This window comes from Rana temporaria, chromosome 4, assembly GCF_905171775.1.
Source record: "Rana temporaria chromosome 4, aRanTem1.1, whole genome shotgun sequence".
Classification (NCBI taxonomy): Eukaryota; Metazoa; Chordata; class Amphibia; order Anura; family Ranidae; genus Rana; species Rana temporaria.
Genome location: NC_053492.1, coordinates 96,357,981 through 96,375,518, shown reverse-complemented (window position 1 = coordinate 96,375,518; position 17,538 = coordinate 96,357,981). Strand labels below are relative to the sequence as shown.

Below are 17,538 nucleotides of genomic sequence, written 5' to 3'. Positions count from 1 at the left end.
CAAACGTCGGACCTCTTTGCCTGACGAAGAGGTCCTGTGCGACCTCGAAACATTGCTGTTTGGATCGCTATTATGCAATAAAAAAATGTGGACGTTTTTTTAAATGATCCTTGGTGTGCTGGCGAATATGTCTACATGATTTGCTTTCCGGTTCCCAGCTGGTAATCGCTTCAGCACCATTTTTACTTATTGGCCATTTTCCTGGAAGGTGTGCAATTGGAATATTTTTGAGACATTTTAAAACTAATCTATCTAAACCTGTAAAGCAAAAATCGCATTGGTTTAGAGCTGGTTAGGTTTTGGGTGAACTTCTACTGTAACTCGTCCTGAATCTTTGCGCCTAGTTTCAACCCTAGAATATCCCATTGTGAAGAATAAGCTGTTCAATACAACAGTTTTTTGTTTTTTTTAATCCAAACTCTTTTATTGATAATAAAGGGCAGGACAGGGGGGAAAAAATGTGTGTTACATTACATATCACTCTTATTGCATAGGATTTTTTTTTAAACTACCAGACAAAAAGGAGAAATAGATAGCACATCCAAACCAACATCAAGTGTAACAATACATGTATACAAAACAGTGCAAAAAAAAATTACTAAGTGGGCAAGTAAGCCGAGTGGTACACATTGATCAATATCCCAGAGTTTACTAACCATAAAATACAACAGATTTTCACTTATACTAATTGTTAGAGATTTCAGGAATACAAATGTGGAGTTTTAAAAAGCATTCCACAAAACAGCTGAACTTGTGCAGTTACAGTGGGGAGAACTTTCCTACTTACAAAGCATGTAGAGGTCTGTTTTTTTTATCATAGGTACTCTTCAACTGTGAGAGATGGAATCTAAAAAAATCCAGAAAATCACATTGTATGATTTTTAAGTAATTAATTTGCATTTTATTGAATGGCATAAGCATTTGATCAGCTACCAACCAGTAAAAATTCCGTCTCTCACAGACATGTTATTTTTTCTTTACGAAGCCCACCTGTTCTCCACTCATCACCTGTATTAACTGCACCCGTTTGAACTCATTACCTGTATAAAAGACACCTGTCCACACACTCAAACAGACTCCAACCTCTCCACAATGGCCATTACCAGAGAGCTGTGTAAGGACATCAGGGATAAAATTGTAGATCTGCATAAGGCTGGGATGGGCTACAGGACAATAGGCAAGCAGCTTTGTAAAAAAGAAGGCAACAACTGTTGGCGCAATTATTCGAGAATAGAAGAAGTTCAAGATGACGGTCAATCTCCCTCAGTCTGGGGCTCCATGCAAGATCTCACCTCATCAGGCATCAATGATCATGAGGAAGGTGAGGGATCAGCCCAGAACTACATGGCAGGACCTGGTCAATGACCTGAAGAGAGCTCGGACCACAGTCTCAAAGAAAACCATTAGTAACACACTACGCCGTCATAGATTAAAATCCTGCAGCGCACGCAAGGTCCTCCTGCTCAAGCCAGCGCATGTCCAGGCCTGTTTGAAGTTTACCAATTACCATCTGGATGTTCCAGAGGAGGAATGGGAGAAGATCATGTGGTCTGATGAGACAAAAAAATAGCTTTTTGGTCTAAACTCCACTTGCCTTGTTTGTAGAGAAAATACTCAAAGAGTATTAAGTACAATATATCTATCTCAGCAACTCAACCAGCCACTAGTTCTTATATCCGCAGATGCGGAAAAAGCCTTTGATAGGGTTGATTGGGGGTTTTTAAAAGCTATATTACAACATATAGGAATAGGGAGGGGGTTACAGAATTGGATTACAGGTCTTTACTCTTGTCCTACAGCAAGGATGAAGATAAACGGGATAAAATCAGGCCCTTTCCATATTCAGAACGGTACTCGGCAGGGATGCCCTCTCTCCCCTATTATATTCATCCTCACGCTGGAGCCGTTTTTGAGAACTATAAGAGCAAATTCAGACATAAGGGGTATCCGGGGTAAGGGGGATGAGTATAAGGTGGCTGCTTACGTGGATGACCTATTGTTTACAATAACCTCCCCAGCAACATCGTTACCATGCTTATTAGAGGAAATAAAAAGATATGGAGAAATATCCAATTTTAAAGTGAATCATAACAAGTCGGAGGCTATGGGAGTGGAGGTAGACATTCGGATGCAGCAGCAATTAGCTTCTAACTTTCCTTTTAGATGGACAGACTCCCAAGTAGGATATCTAGGGACTAAGATACCAAAGAAACTAAGTAGAGTCTTTGAGCTAAATTTTGCACCCCTGATAAAACAAATTAAACTAGATTTACAAAAGTGGGACAAAGAAATTTTCTCATGGTTCGGTAGAATTAACATAGTAAAAATGAATGTGATGTCAAGAATACTCTATCTGTTTCAGACTCTACCCATAAATATACCGTTGGGATTTCTGAGAGACTTGAGAGCAAGGCTTATGAAGTTCATATGGGCAGGAAAACCTGCAAGGGTGAGGAGAAATATATTGACCCTACCGAAAGAAAGAGGAGGAGCTGGACTCCCAGACCCAATGTGTTATTATGATGCCTCACATTTAGCACGTATAGCAGACTGGTGTACACATCAGGCAGATAAACCTTGGGTCAATCTGGAACGGGAGGCGAGCAATATCCCCTTAGAAGGACTGGCATGGTTAGCAGAGAATAATATACCTCAGAGTGTAAAAAAACATCCAATGATGAATGCAACACTTAGAGTTATCAGAAGGATCGGTAAGAAAAACGAAGTTGCTGAAATGTATCGGCCCTATGACACCTATTCTGGGTAATCCGAGTTTTGAGCCAGGTCTAAAAGACCGATGTTTTAACAATTTGAGACGGAAAGGAATCAGCAGGTTGACTCATTTTATGAGAGACAATCATGTGATGCATAGTGAGGAGTTGGAGCAGGCATACGGGGAGGATATAGATTTATGGAGACAAAATCAGGTGAGAACTTTCATAGGCTCTTTGAAACTCCGATTGGAAGATATAGGGGTACCCTCGAAATTTGAGGAAATCTGTTTAAAAAAAGAACCAATGAGACACATGCTATCATATATGTACAATTTACTGATCGAATCAAACGCACCACAAGAACTGGTTTTCATACAGGCCTGGGAAATGGATTTGGGTATAAAGTTCTCAGAGACACAGAAAAATAAGATCTTCTCATTCACACACAAAGCATCAATTGCATCTAGGTAACAGGAGGGGGGATATAAAATATTGACTAGGTGGTATAGGACACCAGCATTATTAAATCGGATCTTTCCTAATATATCAAAAGTTTGCTGGAGATGTCAGAAAGAAGAGGGCACCATGATACACATTTTTTGGGGTTGTCAAAAGATAAGAGTTTTGGAAGATGGTCTCGGATACAATTCTGGAAATCACCGGGGTGAATCTTGGAGATAGACCTGCAGCTTTTTTGTTATTTGACATCCCATTATCTCTGGAAAATTATAAGCAATCTTTGCTGCGACATTTGATAACAGCTGCAAAGGCTTGTATACCAATCCTATGGAAGAGTACGGCTCTCCCAACAAGGTCACATTGGCTCAGTAGAATAACTGAGATCCAGTTGATGGAAAATCTCACTATGGGAATGCGGGAGCGAGAGGAGGAGTATTGGAGGACTTGGACTCCATACATAGAATACAGGGAACAAAATCCCTAAGGGGGGGGAGGGGGGAAGAGAGGAAGAGAGATATACAATTATTATTTTTTTTTTCTTCTTCTTTTTTTTTTTTCTTTTTTTGGGGGGGGGGAGAGTAATGAGGGAACTATCACTCCCTCTGAGGTTAAGAGGATCCTCCGATGGTCGTAGTCGAAGGGTGTAAGACCATTTAGAAGGTAGCATTGTAGCCAGTGAAAGGGAGAACAGACACGGAACAGGCCGTAGCAATTTAAAATAAAGATTATGAGATGTTTAGTTGATGTTTCAAATGAATGTTATGATACAGAAGATATTGAAATTGCTGTATTTATTTTTCTGTATATGTAAAGAAAAACATATATAAAATAAAGAATTATAATAATAAAAAAAAAATGACCTGAAGAGAGCTCGGACCACAGTCTCAAAGAAAACCATTAGTAACACACTACGCCTTTATAGATTAAAATCCTGCAGCGCACGCAAGGTCCTCCTGCTCAAGCCAGCGCATGTCCAGGCCTGTTTAAAGTTTACCAATTACCATCTGGATGTTCCAGAGGAGGAATGGGAGAAGATCATGTGGTCTGATGAGACAAAAAAAATTGCTTTTTGGTCTAAACTCCACTTGCCTTGTTTGGAGGAGGAAGAAGGAAGAGTACAACCCCAAGAACACCATCCCAACCATGAAGCATGGAGGTGGAAACATCATTCTTTGGGAATGCTTTTTTGAAAAGGGGACGGGAGGACTTCACCATATTGAGGGGAAGATGGATGGGGCCATGTATCTTGGCCAACAACCTCCTTCCCTCAGTAAGAGCATTGAAGATGGGTTGTGGCTGGGTCTTCCAGAAAAACAATGACCTGAAACACACAGCCAGGGCAACTAGAGAGTGGCTCCGTAAGAAGCATCTCAAGGTCCTGGAGTGGCCTAGCCAGTCTCCAGACCTGAATCCAATAGAAAATCTTTGGAGGGAGCTGAAAGTCTGTATTGCCCAGCGACAGCCCGAAACCTGAAGGATCTGGAGAGGCTCTGTATGGAGGAGTTGGCCAAAATCCCTGCTGCGGTGTGCGCAAACCTGGTCAAGAACTACAGGAAATGTATGATCTCTGTAATTGCAAACAAAGATTTCTGTACCAAATATTAAGTTCTGCTTTTCTGATGTATCAAATACTTATGTCAAGCAAAAAAAAAAAATGCAGATTAATTCTTTAAAAATCATACAATGTGATTTTCTGGATTTTTAGATTCCATCTCTCACAGTTGAAGAGTACCGATGATAAAAATTACAGACCTCTACATGGTTTGTAAGTAGGAAAACCTGCAAAATCGGCAGTGCATAAAATACTTGTTCTCCCCACTGTATATTCTGTAGTTTAATGTCAATGTAAATGACGCTGACTTACTGTTACTGTAGCAGGTTGCAAGCACATTCCTGTCTGCTGGGCTAGCGCCGATTTGCCAGATTTCCCCCGCATGGTGCAGTAGAACATTCTTATTGATAATATTATTCTCATCATCAAAGTCTATAACATGGATCTAAACATAAGAAAGCAAAAATTTATAAAAACTTGGAAATATAAACGGTAGAACTTAACTTTAGCATTTTAGGTGTAATAAAAAAATATTAGTATACAAGTCAATTTGTCATATAAATCCAAACATTTCATACTATACACGGTTAACTTAGGCTATGCTAACTGAAGGGACTGAAGTTTTGCTATGCTAACTGAGGGAACTGAAGACGTTTTGACCATTATTATTCCATAGAACATCATTTCTCAACTTTTTCAATATGGAGGAACCCTTGAAATAGCCTTCTGGTCTCAGTGAACCAAACCCCTACTAAAAATTATTATATCTACAACTCATGATACATTAGTGTGATGGCCAATGTGAAGAATTCCCCCTTACAGATAGCTAAAAGGATCAGAGGTGTCAGTGGGAGCAATTGCTCATATCTCAAGGAACCTCTAGCAACCTCTGGTTGAGAAACCCTGCCATAGAACGTAAACAGATGGATAATGGTGAGTTGGGCTAAAAGGAACCAGAAAGCCAGTGGTAAGCACAGCAGAGTCTTTTTAAAACACAAAAAGTAGGTATTCAGAAATTGGGGTACACCGACCTTCTTGCTCTGAGTGAAGTCCCTGTTTCAAAGTTTCTAATACTAGGAGGAATGCCGAGGTTACATAAGCAGCATGGTAGCAAAGCAACTAGTATTTGGGTAAGAAAATGTTGGCAATGACCGCATACATATATTTTATTTCTCTTTGTAAAAGGCAAGGTCTCTCTTTTCCGGGTAAACAGTGTAATCCTTGAGAAGAAAAGTGAGTGCTTTGCATAAGAAATAGTTGTTGGTCAGATACACATTAATTGTTTTTAACTTTTGCACAAGCTGTGAATTATGCAAATATTATTCTTTGAGCGCACATGGGCTTTATCTTTCCTGGAAATTGTGCAGCATAACAGTTGGAGGTTCACAATCTAGAGATAAACATTCCCAGGCATTGGTCCCCATGTTGTTGGAACATTAACCAACCAACAATGGCCATTTCACAGCTAGCTGCATACACCCTAAAAGCAGTCAGACCGGGTTCTTGCCAACAAATTTAGAATGAAATAACAATCAAACAAAAATGTGTCATGTTCTTAGCATGACATATTAACTGATGCATACAGATGCTGCTAAATTTTGCTGGGCATCTATGCACCAATGACCTCTGCTGGCACCTTCACCGCTAGAGTGTCAGGACGCCCACTAACACACAGCTCCTTTCTCTATCTGCAAAGTAGAGAGTGTCCTGACTTGCCTGCTCGCCCCCTCAAGAGGCTTTCTCCACACCAGGGAGAAAGCCTTGCATTACGGTGGTGAGTTACAGACAGAAGAACAGGAAGTGAGAATTTCTCAGAAGAAATAAGGACATTTAGGTTTCATTTCCACTGGCGTTTTTACAGCCACTTTTCTGAGCGTTTTTTACAGCTTAAAAACGCCTGTCCATGTTATTCTATGGCATCATGCCCACATAGACGTTTTTGAGCTGCAAATGGCATAGGCGTTTTTGAGCTGTAAAAAAAAAGGCAGGACCAGGGCGTTCTGAAGCTCCAGAGTAGAGCTGTAAAAACGCCAGACGTTAAAAAACGCTCAAAAACGCGACCGCGGCATTTTTAAAGCTGCAGCTCACAAAAAAAAAAAAATCTTTTTTTTACAAAATAAACATGGACAGGCGTTTTTAAGCTGTAAAAAAGCCTAACAACAGTGGCTGTAAAAACGCCAGTGGAAATGAAGCCTTAAAAGCAAAATCGAAGGATGAGGTAAGTGAAGGAGGACTGCACTAAGGTAAAGGAAGCTATTTAGATTAAAAAAAATCCTTTACAACCCCTTTAATCGGTCAGGCTATCTTCTTCTCTGTCCACTTTTAGATAATCCATGAGAACTGCTCTCTTCAGGGAGGCCAATCCCCCAGCCACCTAATAACTGAACTTTAAATTCTTCCATCAGCTCATCTAATGAAGGGGTTAAGATGCAACACTAACAAAAAACAGCTACTATGAAAAATTGGAAGACAATATTATATAGATCTTTAATGTGACCAAGATTTGTTACCCCAATAAAAATATAAAATATGGCTACAAACGCATTCAAAATATGCACTATATTTTCATTGTTTATTATATTGCTAATTTATTTCGGCAAAAATGAAGGAACTTTGCTCCCCCTCCCTCTCAAACTCACATTCTCATCATGGTATGACCTAGTTTCTACAGTCATGATTCTCAGAAAGCTGGCTTCTCTCTCCATCTCTGTTTTATACTCATTTTTTCTTTTAAAGTTGAAAACCCCTTTAGCAGAAGGGCAACCAAGGCACAGTTTATTTGCCAAGCTCTAGGCCAGTTGTGCCAATAGGTTTGTTTGGAGTCAGATGCCTAGCAAATAAAAAAGGTGACCATGCCATGAGCATGGCAAAATTGCATTGTATTGTATATGGATTCGTACCCAAAAAAACAAAAGAAGAAAAAGTGCTGATGAGCACAATAACCTTCAACATCCCTCTTCATCGCTGGTCACAAAAGTATTTAGGACTTCTTTTGTGCTGCACCCTTCTTATAGAGTGCCCTTTTAGAGATAGTATCGAAAATCTCAGAGCTCCCATTACCACTACATTTTCCCAGTTCCTTGAGCCAGAGACTTCCTTATGACCAAATAAATGTTTAGGGAAAACAAACTCCTTAATACAAGGTACCGTATTTATCGGCGTATAACGCGCACTTTTTTCCCCTGAGAATATAGGGAAAATCACGGGTGCGCGTTATACGCCGATACTGTACCTGTGTGTACCTCGGCTCGGAGGGGAAGGAGGGGGACGAGTGCCGCCAAGCGCCGCGGGAAATTATCGCGCCGTCTCTCCTGTTTACTCAGCACACGTCACACACACATTCCCGCTTCCGCCACCGGCATTGGACCAGTGTTCTATCAATCACAGAAGCTGGTCCAATGCCGATGGCGGAGGCGGGACTGTGTGTGTGTGTGACTGCCGCCGAATGAACAGGAAATGACGGCTCAGCTCGGATGACGGCTCGGCGATTCCCACGAGAGAAGGTGAGGCTGCATTTGGGCATAGGCTGTATTTGGGCACAGGCTGCATTTGGGCACAGGCCGTATTTGGGCACAGGCTGCATTTGGGCACAGGCTGTATTTGGGCACAGGCTGCATTTGGGCACAGGCTGTATTTGGGCACAGGCTGTATTTGGGCACAGGCTGCATTTGGGCACAGGCTGCATTTGGGCACAGGCTGCATTTGGGCACAGGCTGCATTTTGGCACAGGCTGCATTTTTGGCACAGGCTGCATTTGGGCACAGGCTGCATTTGGGCACAGGCTAGGCTGCATTGAGGCTGCAGATGAACCACAAAATTAAAAAAATGTTTTTTTTCCTGAAACTTCCCTCTGAAATTGGGGTGCGCGTTATACGCCGGTGCGCGTTATACGCCGATAAATACGGTATATATGTAGCGGCCTGCTACTTTCATAGCTGGCGCTCCCTTAAATTTAGGAGGGTGGTCAGAGACTTAATTACCTCTGACTATAGTGTTTTACCAAATTTGGGCCTCTGTTCCAGCCATGGCTGTACTGTGAGTGACCACTATTGGAGTCTGGGGTGTTGGTACCACCCCAGGCCGAGGGTGGCAGCAGTCGAGTCAGGGCGTATTGGGTGTTTTTCCTCTGCAGCCAATCAGTGGGGGTTAATCGCCTTGCTGTGCATGCTGGGGGAGAGTACTTAAGGGGCAGACGTCATTAGTTCTGGGTCGTCGATCGCTGGTCTGTCGTCCCACCACCCCCCGTGTGTGGCCCTCATGGTCGGGGGTGCGTGTTCAAGTGTTCCTGGCTCCGGGTCCAGGGTTGTGATCTACTATGTAGGCCTGGTAGTCAGACTGGGTCTACGTTCACGGAGTGGTCCTGTGCTGTCCGTCCTGAGGGAGGAAGCCACCCAATGAAGAACCTGTCTTGGAGAGCACTGAGCACAAGGCTGGTATCTCAGGAGAGGCCTTGAACTTCATCGAAGGACGCACGATTACTGAAAGGCTGAGTGATGGTCGCCTGTCAGTTCTGAATTCACAAGCGTTTATTCAGGAGAGATCCGGGTACTTAATCCTGTGTTGAGAAGGATTCTGGACCAAATACATCTCCACCTTTGGGAAAGTCTGTGGCAGAGACTTTGCTAAAGTTTCCGTGTGACACTCTGGCTGCTAGGCTGGTGAGAGAGGCCTATCCAGGTGCACTATACCCACTCTGGCTAGAGTGGCGACAAAAGTTACATTGCTGGAAGCAGGATTGTTTCCGAACAAAGTTATACACCTGAACCTACCTGAACCTACTACCCATTACCCTTCTACCTCTTCAACTACTACGTTTATTCTTTTACCCCGTTAGGTAAAAAAAGCACAGAAAAAGACACCTAAAGTGTGGACATTGCAGTTCTTCTCAACTCTCATCATATACCCTAGACGGCAAAAGAATAGAGGTAACATGCCACCCAAAACTAACCAGCAGCTCCTTCGGGGGTAGTTCCACACACACACACACACGCACGCACACACACACACACACACACACACACACACACACACACACACACACACACACACACACACATATATATATATATATATATATATATATATATATATATATATATATATATATATATATTAGTTATAATTTAAATGTATTAAAGAAATCTGCATTAATAAACTAAAAAACACTAAACATTCCCTATTTCACTGTGAAAAAGCCCTCCTAATAAGACCAAATACCATTATCATACAGTTTTATTTTATTACATCTGTTAATGGAATAAGAACAAATGGAATGAGCCAATTTGACCAAATAACCTAAAACAAGGTGAACCAGTCACAAGCCTGAGCAATTCAAATGAAGCATATGATGAAAAATACATATGCAGAGGTGATCTTCAATGAAAACTGTATGTACTTTTTGACCACTCAATTGGGGGGATATAAAGAACTTAAAATATTGCAACCTAGACTTTCGCTGAAAATGTCAAGCCAGACCATGTCTCATGCCCCTTACGCCTTTCCATTGGTTCGTGAGACCACCCTTCACATTAGGTATATACAAACTCTGAGTGCCATTTAGTTTGCCAATACCAGTTAACATTTAGTTAGCATAAGTTACAATGTATCTTAATCAATTGCCTTTTCTTTTCTTTTTTTTTCTTTTTAAGTAGAATACTTTTCAGTTTTTCTCAACCTTTGTTGAATCTCAGTGCTGCTGATCTCCTACCATGGCATTTCTCAAAGTTGGTATCCTGATATAAAAGTGCACAATGCCCATGTCATGTGTGTTGAAACAACTGCTTATAGTCTGTGTGACAACAAGGGAGAAAAAAACAAGGGAGAAACCAAAATAAAGACCTTCATGGAAACATCAGCAGGACGTTTAATAAAAGCTGCATATTACTTATCGAAAATTACTTTTGAGATTACATTACAATGTTAAAACATATAAAATTATAAAACGTTTAGTGATTGGATTTTTAAAACCGTTATGGAGACTTAGAAGTTTGGGGGGCGGGGGGGTTCAATGTAAAGCTTTAATTTGCAAGGAAGAGTTCGAATTTGCATACAACTTCAGGTACCACTATCTCTTGTAGTAAACCTACAATGAGCCTGGGAAATGCAGAAGTTAACCCGCAAGTCAAAATGACCAGAAGACCCAGAAATAGAAAGAACCAGTTTGCCCTGCCCCTGCTAACTCCCCATTAGCTCTTTAACATGTTTCTGCCACTGTATTGGTTATGTGCACCAGCAGAAAAAGTGGGGCCTTTCGGCAAAACATAAAGTGGACTTTCGAAGCAAATTACTATTTAACATCATTGGATCTCCCACCCCCAATCTAAAAAAGCTGACCTTTTTGTGACCATTTACCTTTTTGGTACATGGTCCACCCTGTCCCTGGCTCAGTTCTTGCTTAGGTAAGAATGATGGCAGTGCACAGCGCAAGGGGAGGAACTTTTCACTGTGTCATTAGAATACCGCGTGTGAGAACCAGGAAGAGACAGCCGCCTTCAATTGAAATAGGGAAGAGATGACAATGTGGGACGTGTTCTATAGCAACGGAGCAGCAGATCACAACAGATCAATGCTGGACTTCTTCAGGTTAAAAATATGTTAAAAAGGTAGGAATGGATCAAAAAAATTCAAACAGGGGGTGAAGTTCCTAATCTTTTCTTATGCTCTCTCGTCAGATGCTTGGTTTGAACTTTCCAGGCCCATGGTAGGTTTAAAACAACTATAATATACACTGCTGAAGTTATATGCAAATTTCAACTTTTCCTATAATCAGGTAACCCCTCATTATGCAGTTTTCCATCCTATACACAACGTCTATGCCAAGGTCTGTAAGAGGTTTACATTAGGCTGTCCACACGCACTCCATAAATTAGTTTTAGAAGTTCTAAATGTAAAGCACTTAGCTGATAAATATGACTTCTGTCACTAAGGAGTGTTCCAATATATGAACATGAAAAGGACCTTTATCTTGGAAAAATTCTGTTGCTTCACAAGGTCAGCTTCTACTCACAGTAAAAGGAAACCATTTAATATGGAAGAGGCTATTGCTGATCTATTCTTCTAAAAAATGCTAGCCGTTTGGCTTCGGTTTCTTGCAGGCTGGCAAGTTGAGCTAGGAATTTTTCTTTGTTGTTGTTTGATATACTTTGCCCTTCCATGTGTTCCTTGCTGTTAAGGCCAGTTATAAGTTGGGGCAGTTGCCATTTGTCTGTACCGTTGGTTATTTGTTGAGGGGGTGCACTGGATACCTTCACTGCCAGTGTGCTACCTACAGGCATACCTGCCCTCAATCAACCAATAGGGATTTTTTTCTTTGCTGTTGATTGACATGCATCGCCCTTCCATGTGCTCCTTGCTGTAAAGGCCAGTTAAAGTTTGGGGCAGTTGCTTTTTGTACTGCTTTTCTGCCAGCCTGATCAAGAGTAGTAGTGCTTTCTGAGTCACTAACCCTAATCAGGTACCCGGATTAGGAGTTTTTGTGTGTAAATTATGTTATGTTGGGTATTCAATGAGAAATAGTAAGGACACAGGTCCACTGCGTTAAATTCCAGTATTTCCATTCCCCCGGGAAACACAGGTGTAGTAGCGTCCAGCTCCGCTGCCTGCAGCAGCCTGTCAAAGCGTATGAAAGTAACGTTCACCCCCACCCGCTTCGCCTGCAGCCTTCTGGGACACATCACAGGTCCCAGAAGACTGCAGGACCATTCACAAAGCGCAACAAAGCTTGCCTATGTGTAGTGGGAAGCAGGATGTGAAGCCACAAGGTTTCACAGCTGGTTTTCCTTATTTAAGATGCTAGCTCCTGGCCCTGAAACCCATTGAAGAATCGGTTTGGGTGAGAAAAGTGCTGGATCACTGGATAGGCAAGTGTCCTAATATTAAAAGTCAGCAGCTACTGAATTTGTAGCTGCTCCCTTTTAAAAGCATATGCATTCTATGCAATCTACTGTAAAATGCATTGGGATGGCAATGAATGGCACTGCAATGCACTGCACATAGAGCAGGTTTCTAAAAGAAGACATGATCTTAAAGACCATCCCGGTTTAATGTAATAAGTTGTGATTTTTTTTTCCTGGCTCTTTTCAAAAACTTTACTCTGACTAGCAGGTCAGAAGTGGAAGCCCCATACTTCCTCAGTGAAGGTTTCCCTTAAGCAGTCCAGGAAATTCAGAATACATTCAGTGGTTGCATAACTTAAATCAACTAAACTGATGTCATCATCGTTCTGTGATATCTTTGTGAGTTATAGTATAATAAGATCTAGTTTGCAGAAGACCCCTTAATGCAAATGCACTGTACATGTCGTAAATTAAAGGAAAAATTACATTGGAGCCTTCAGTATTCTGCACAGCTTGTGCACTACTGTGTCTTCTCCCTGGCTGGCTCCTTGTAGATCAAACAGCAATAACTATACTTGTAGACTGTCACAGCTTCAGTATAGTATGATAAAATCATTACTACTGTCAGCTCTCTGCAGATGTTTCTTTCTGGGATACAAACACTTGCTTTAAGCAGCAAAGAACAAAGCAACAGGGTAAAAGAAACAGGATCAGGTGGTGGTAGAGTAGAGACCATTGATTTACCCATGTCATAAGCCAAAATAATAAATCAAGTTATTTTGAGGGGACAATAAAAACATCACACAGCTTGCTATTGGTGTTACTTTAACAATGGGGGGGGGGTTAGACTTGTTTCACACTGACAGACCGATCGGGTCCCAACTGAAAAACCCATTGCTCTCTAAGGAACAGCGAATGTCAAAGGGCGTATCTCCACCTGCCGACATCCAATTCTATCCTATCCTAAACCAGATGGATGGGAATTCGTTCCCCATCTGTCTGGCGGATCAGATCAGATGGGTCCATTTCCATTCGACAGCCCATAGAGGACATTGGGTTGTGTTTGTATCCACTCTGCATCAGTGGCGTAACATGGACCCATCATCCGCCTACTCAGCGGGGATCAGCTTAGAGATTCCCTGCTGAGCGGGCGGTTTCCGGCTGTGCATTACTAAAACTGGTGCACATAGAATCTAGTGCAGCTGTACATAGTAACCAATCAGCTTCTAACTTCAGCTTGTTCAATTAACCACCTAAGCTCCAGAAAGTTTTAGCCCCTTGTTGGAGTACAGTCAAAATAATCTGGGCTAAAGAGATCTGGGTTTACAATGGAATGACACTTGATCCCATGGTTTAAGTGAAGCTACAGAGGAAGTGGGCCCCCTGCAGTTTGCACTGCTGTGCTACAGGCTTCAAAGAGTTTTGTGATAATCAACTGCAATACCTCCCCCCCCCTAGAGGAGAGGATGTTTTGGAAGTGCAGCTGATTGGATAGGCACATATGGGTGGGGTTTTGAATGAGTATTGAGTGAGTGGGGCTGGATGGCAGAGCTCTCTATTCTCTTGGATTCTAGGTGAGTGAGGATCTTGGCTGACCAAAGGCTTCATGGAGACCTGGTGGCCATCTTGGGTATAAGACATGTGGCCAGGCCAAGGCCTTATAGCTCTTTCTCCCTCTTGATACCGGCCATGGGAGCTCTAGGCTCACTGCTAACCAGCTTATCTTACAGATGTGATAAATATCTATGAATTTCTCTTGTATATGTATGTATATTATGATGTTTTAATGTGTGGTATCGGATTATCCCTATTTTCCTTGGGAATAAACACAGAGGTTCATTTCACCAGCAGCAGTGCGTGTGTGTGTGTGTGTCTTAATAGGCGTAGATCAATGAATCCATTTATGCAGTAGATAGAGAGAACCTGTGAATATCTCTTGAGATTATTAGTTTAGATTATATTAAATAGCCTTGTAAAATACAGCAGATTCTACACCCCTCTAAAACCAGATACTTTTTTTACGATTTAGCATTGTGCTATTTTATCTGGTATTTGCTCGGTCATCAGTTATAGTGGGACGTGGTAGTGCTGCAGGCAATCTGACACTGACACTGGGGGGGGGGGACTGACTAACTGCCACTGACATCACCAGTGACACTAATAAAGTGATATTATACACCATCACTGTACAAAGGCTGGGAAGGGGCTAACATCTAGGGTAATCAAAGGGGTAACTAAGTGTTATTGTACAAAAAAAAAAAGACAAAACGAAAGGCATGCACACCTAGTGCATTAACAATGACAATTTAATGAATAATAAAATCCATAAAAAGTGGGATACTCACAAAACACAACTCTCAATTGAGCCACAAAAATCACACAGTGTAAAGCCGATGTGTTTCGGGGTCGCACCCCCTTCCTCAGAGCTAGGTTTGTCAGACTCTACACATCTGTCGGGCACGAGTCGCCTAGATCAGGAGATCCGCACACTTTTGCAAGCCCCCCCCCCCCACCAAAACGGACATTGTGGCCCTAATCCTCCAGCTGTAGGAGACACACTGCCCTGACATCCAGGAGGTGAGAGAGGACGTTCAATCACTCTAAGCCAGGGTGAGAGCAAAGAGTAACAGCACTGGAAACCTCCCAGTTCAACGGATCCTCCCTGTGCTCTATTTGCAGGACCAACATAAGGTACTGAATCTCAGTATATATGCTTCTTGCCCTGGTTTCATGAATTTCAAGTGTGGCCAGACACTACTAGACACTCTAACCTATTTCCCTTCCATCTCCCCTCATTCTGAATACTGATCGTGGGATCAGTCTGTGTAAGTAGTTTTGCACTGTTTACCCTCCTCTAATCTAGATGCCTGCAGGACCTCTGGATTACTCCTGCCACCTATACCCATTGATAGATGACCGCCAACGAGTTAATGTCCTCTAATGTTTCCTTCCTGCACCAATGTGGTCAAGTCTCCTTGCCTACTGTGGAAGTACCCAAATAACATGTTGCACATGTCCATAACAGCATCTACATATAAGCAATATGTTTTTTTGGAATGGCACCTGAATCTGGGATATACTGAGCGAATCTTGAAGTGTGCTGACTTGGACTGCATATGCTTGGGTTTTGGCTGGACCAGATCGGGCTCTTTATTTTAAGTCTCTCTTGATCATCTGTGGTGGGGGATCATGGAGATTTGGTAAGCAGGCATTTCTTTCAGTTAGGTGGTGGATCTTACAAGGCTTTCCTACAACAAGAGAACTTAAATCTATGGAAGAATACATTAGAGACTTTTTTGCACGGGTGTTTTTAAATTTATTTCACCAATTTTAGACATCAACCCAGTTGTGTGTTTTATTTTATTGCATTTTTATATTGCATATAAAAGCTGTACACTCAGTACTTTACATTGTAGCAAAGTGTAATTTCGTCTACATATGAAAATGTGTGTTGCGTTTAGTTGCTCACAAAAAAAGCAGGACAAAGTTGCAGCTTTACCCGTGTAGATCTGCAGATATTACGCATGTATGCGCATAAACGTGCATTTTACGCAGGATCTTTCTTTCTTGCAGAAATACTTTTCTAAACATAGTGGGTGTATTTGCCTCGGTGAATGAGCCTTTATACTGTAGTGTCCACCACTAACCTGAAGTCTCCAATACTCCAATGGTGGCCTTGCTCCCATTCATGGTAACAGACAGCTGATCACTAACATCTCTAAAGCATCTCTACACACAAAAAAGCATTTACTAACACTTGCTTTGAACCTTACGTTAAAGGGGTTGTAAAGACAAACATATTTTCCTCTTAAATTAAAGTCTGACAGTAGCTGATAAAGTAAAAAGTAATGTTTTGCATTATAACTAGTTTGATACCTGTTGAAATCGAGCTGTTTTATTCACCTCCGTCACTGACTTCCTGGTTTGCGGTGCGCATTCATTCTTGCTACATCACGGCCTAATGGGAACTACAGTTCCCATTAGGCTTAGCCTCCATGCCTGTAAGGGATAAGAGAGCATCTTCACGCAGGGCTGTAGTTATAGGGAGGGGGTGAGCACATTCTGCTTTCCAACATGCAAAACGGCTCAGATGCTGGTGGAAAGCAAGAAGAGGAGTGACAGGAAATGGCATTTTCAAACCTGGATTACTGTATTTTGGAGGTCAAAAGGAAAAACGAGGCAAGTGATATTTAAATGCTCTAGCTTACAGCAATCAATTGATCTAATAAAAAACTAACCTTCAGGCCCCGTACACACGACCGGATCTGTCCATTGGGATTTATCCGCGGATCAGTTCCAGCAGACAAATCTGGTCGTGTGTACGGCCTAGCGGACATTTTTCGGCGGACATTTGTCCAGCCGACCGGTTTTCAAGCGGATAAAAATTTCTTAGCATGCTAAGAAATCTATCCGCTGGAAACCTGTCCATCGGACTGATTCGGTCGTCTGTACAGACTCACCGGATAAGTCCAAGCGATCCCCATCCCTCGCATGCGTCAAAGTGATTCGACGCATGCGTGGAAGTATTTACCTTCCTGGGTCGCGCACGTCGCCGCAGCGACGGCGCGGCCACGTCACCGCGTATGTTTTCCGTGGGGATTTTGATGTGATGGTGTGTACAGCCCATCAGATCAAAATCCGGAGCAGAAATGTCCGCTGGAAACGGTCCGGCGGACCGTTTTCATCGGATATCCACTCGTGTGTACAGGGCCTTAGTGTTCCTTTAACTACTTGCCGTCGCCGCACCGTCATAATACGTCCACAAGGTGGCTCTCCTAGGCGAGATCACGTATTATGACGTCCTACCTTTTAGCCGCCACTAGGGGCGCACGCGCGCCGCCGGAGGCGCGCGCACGCGCCCCCCGCTCGCCCCCGACTCCCGTGCATGTGCCCGGCGGGCGCTATCGCCGCCGGGCACACGCGATCGCTCGGTACAGAGCGGGGAACGGGAGCTGTGTGTGTAAACACACAGCTCTCG

General features: G+C 42.5%; 1 protein-coding gene across 1 annotated transcript in view; it reads right to left on the bottom strand.

Moving 5' to 3' along the window:
* The window catches only part of EIPR1 (EARP complex and GARP complex interacting protein 1), a 311,377-nt gene that overhangs the window by 229,364 nt on the left and 64,475 nt on the right, over positions 1 to 17,538 (bottom strand). The window contains exon 3 of the mRNA XM_040348665.1: positions 5,038 to 5,170. Coding sequence (XP_040204599.1) covers positions 5,038 to 5,170 — 133 coding nt within the window. The remainder of the gene's footprint in view (positions 1 to 5,037; positions 5,171 to 17,538) is intronic.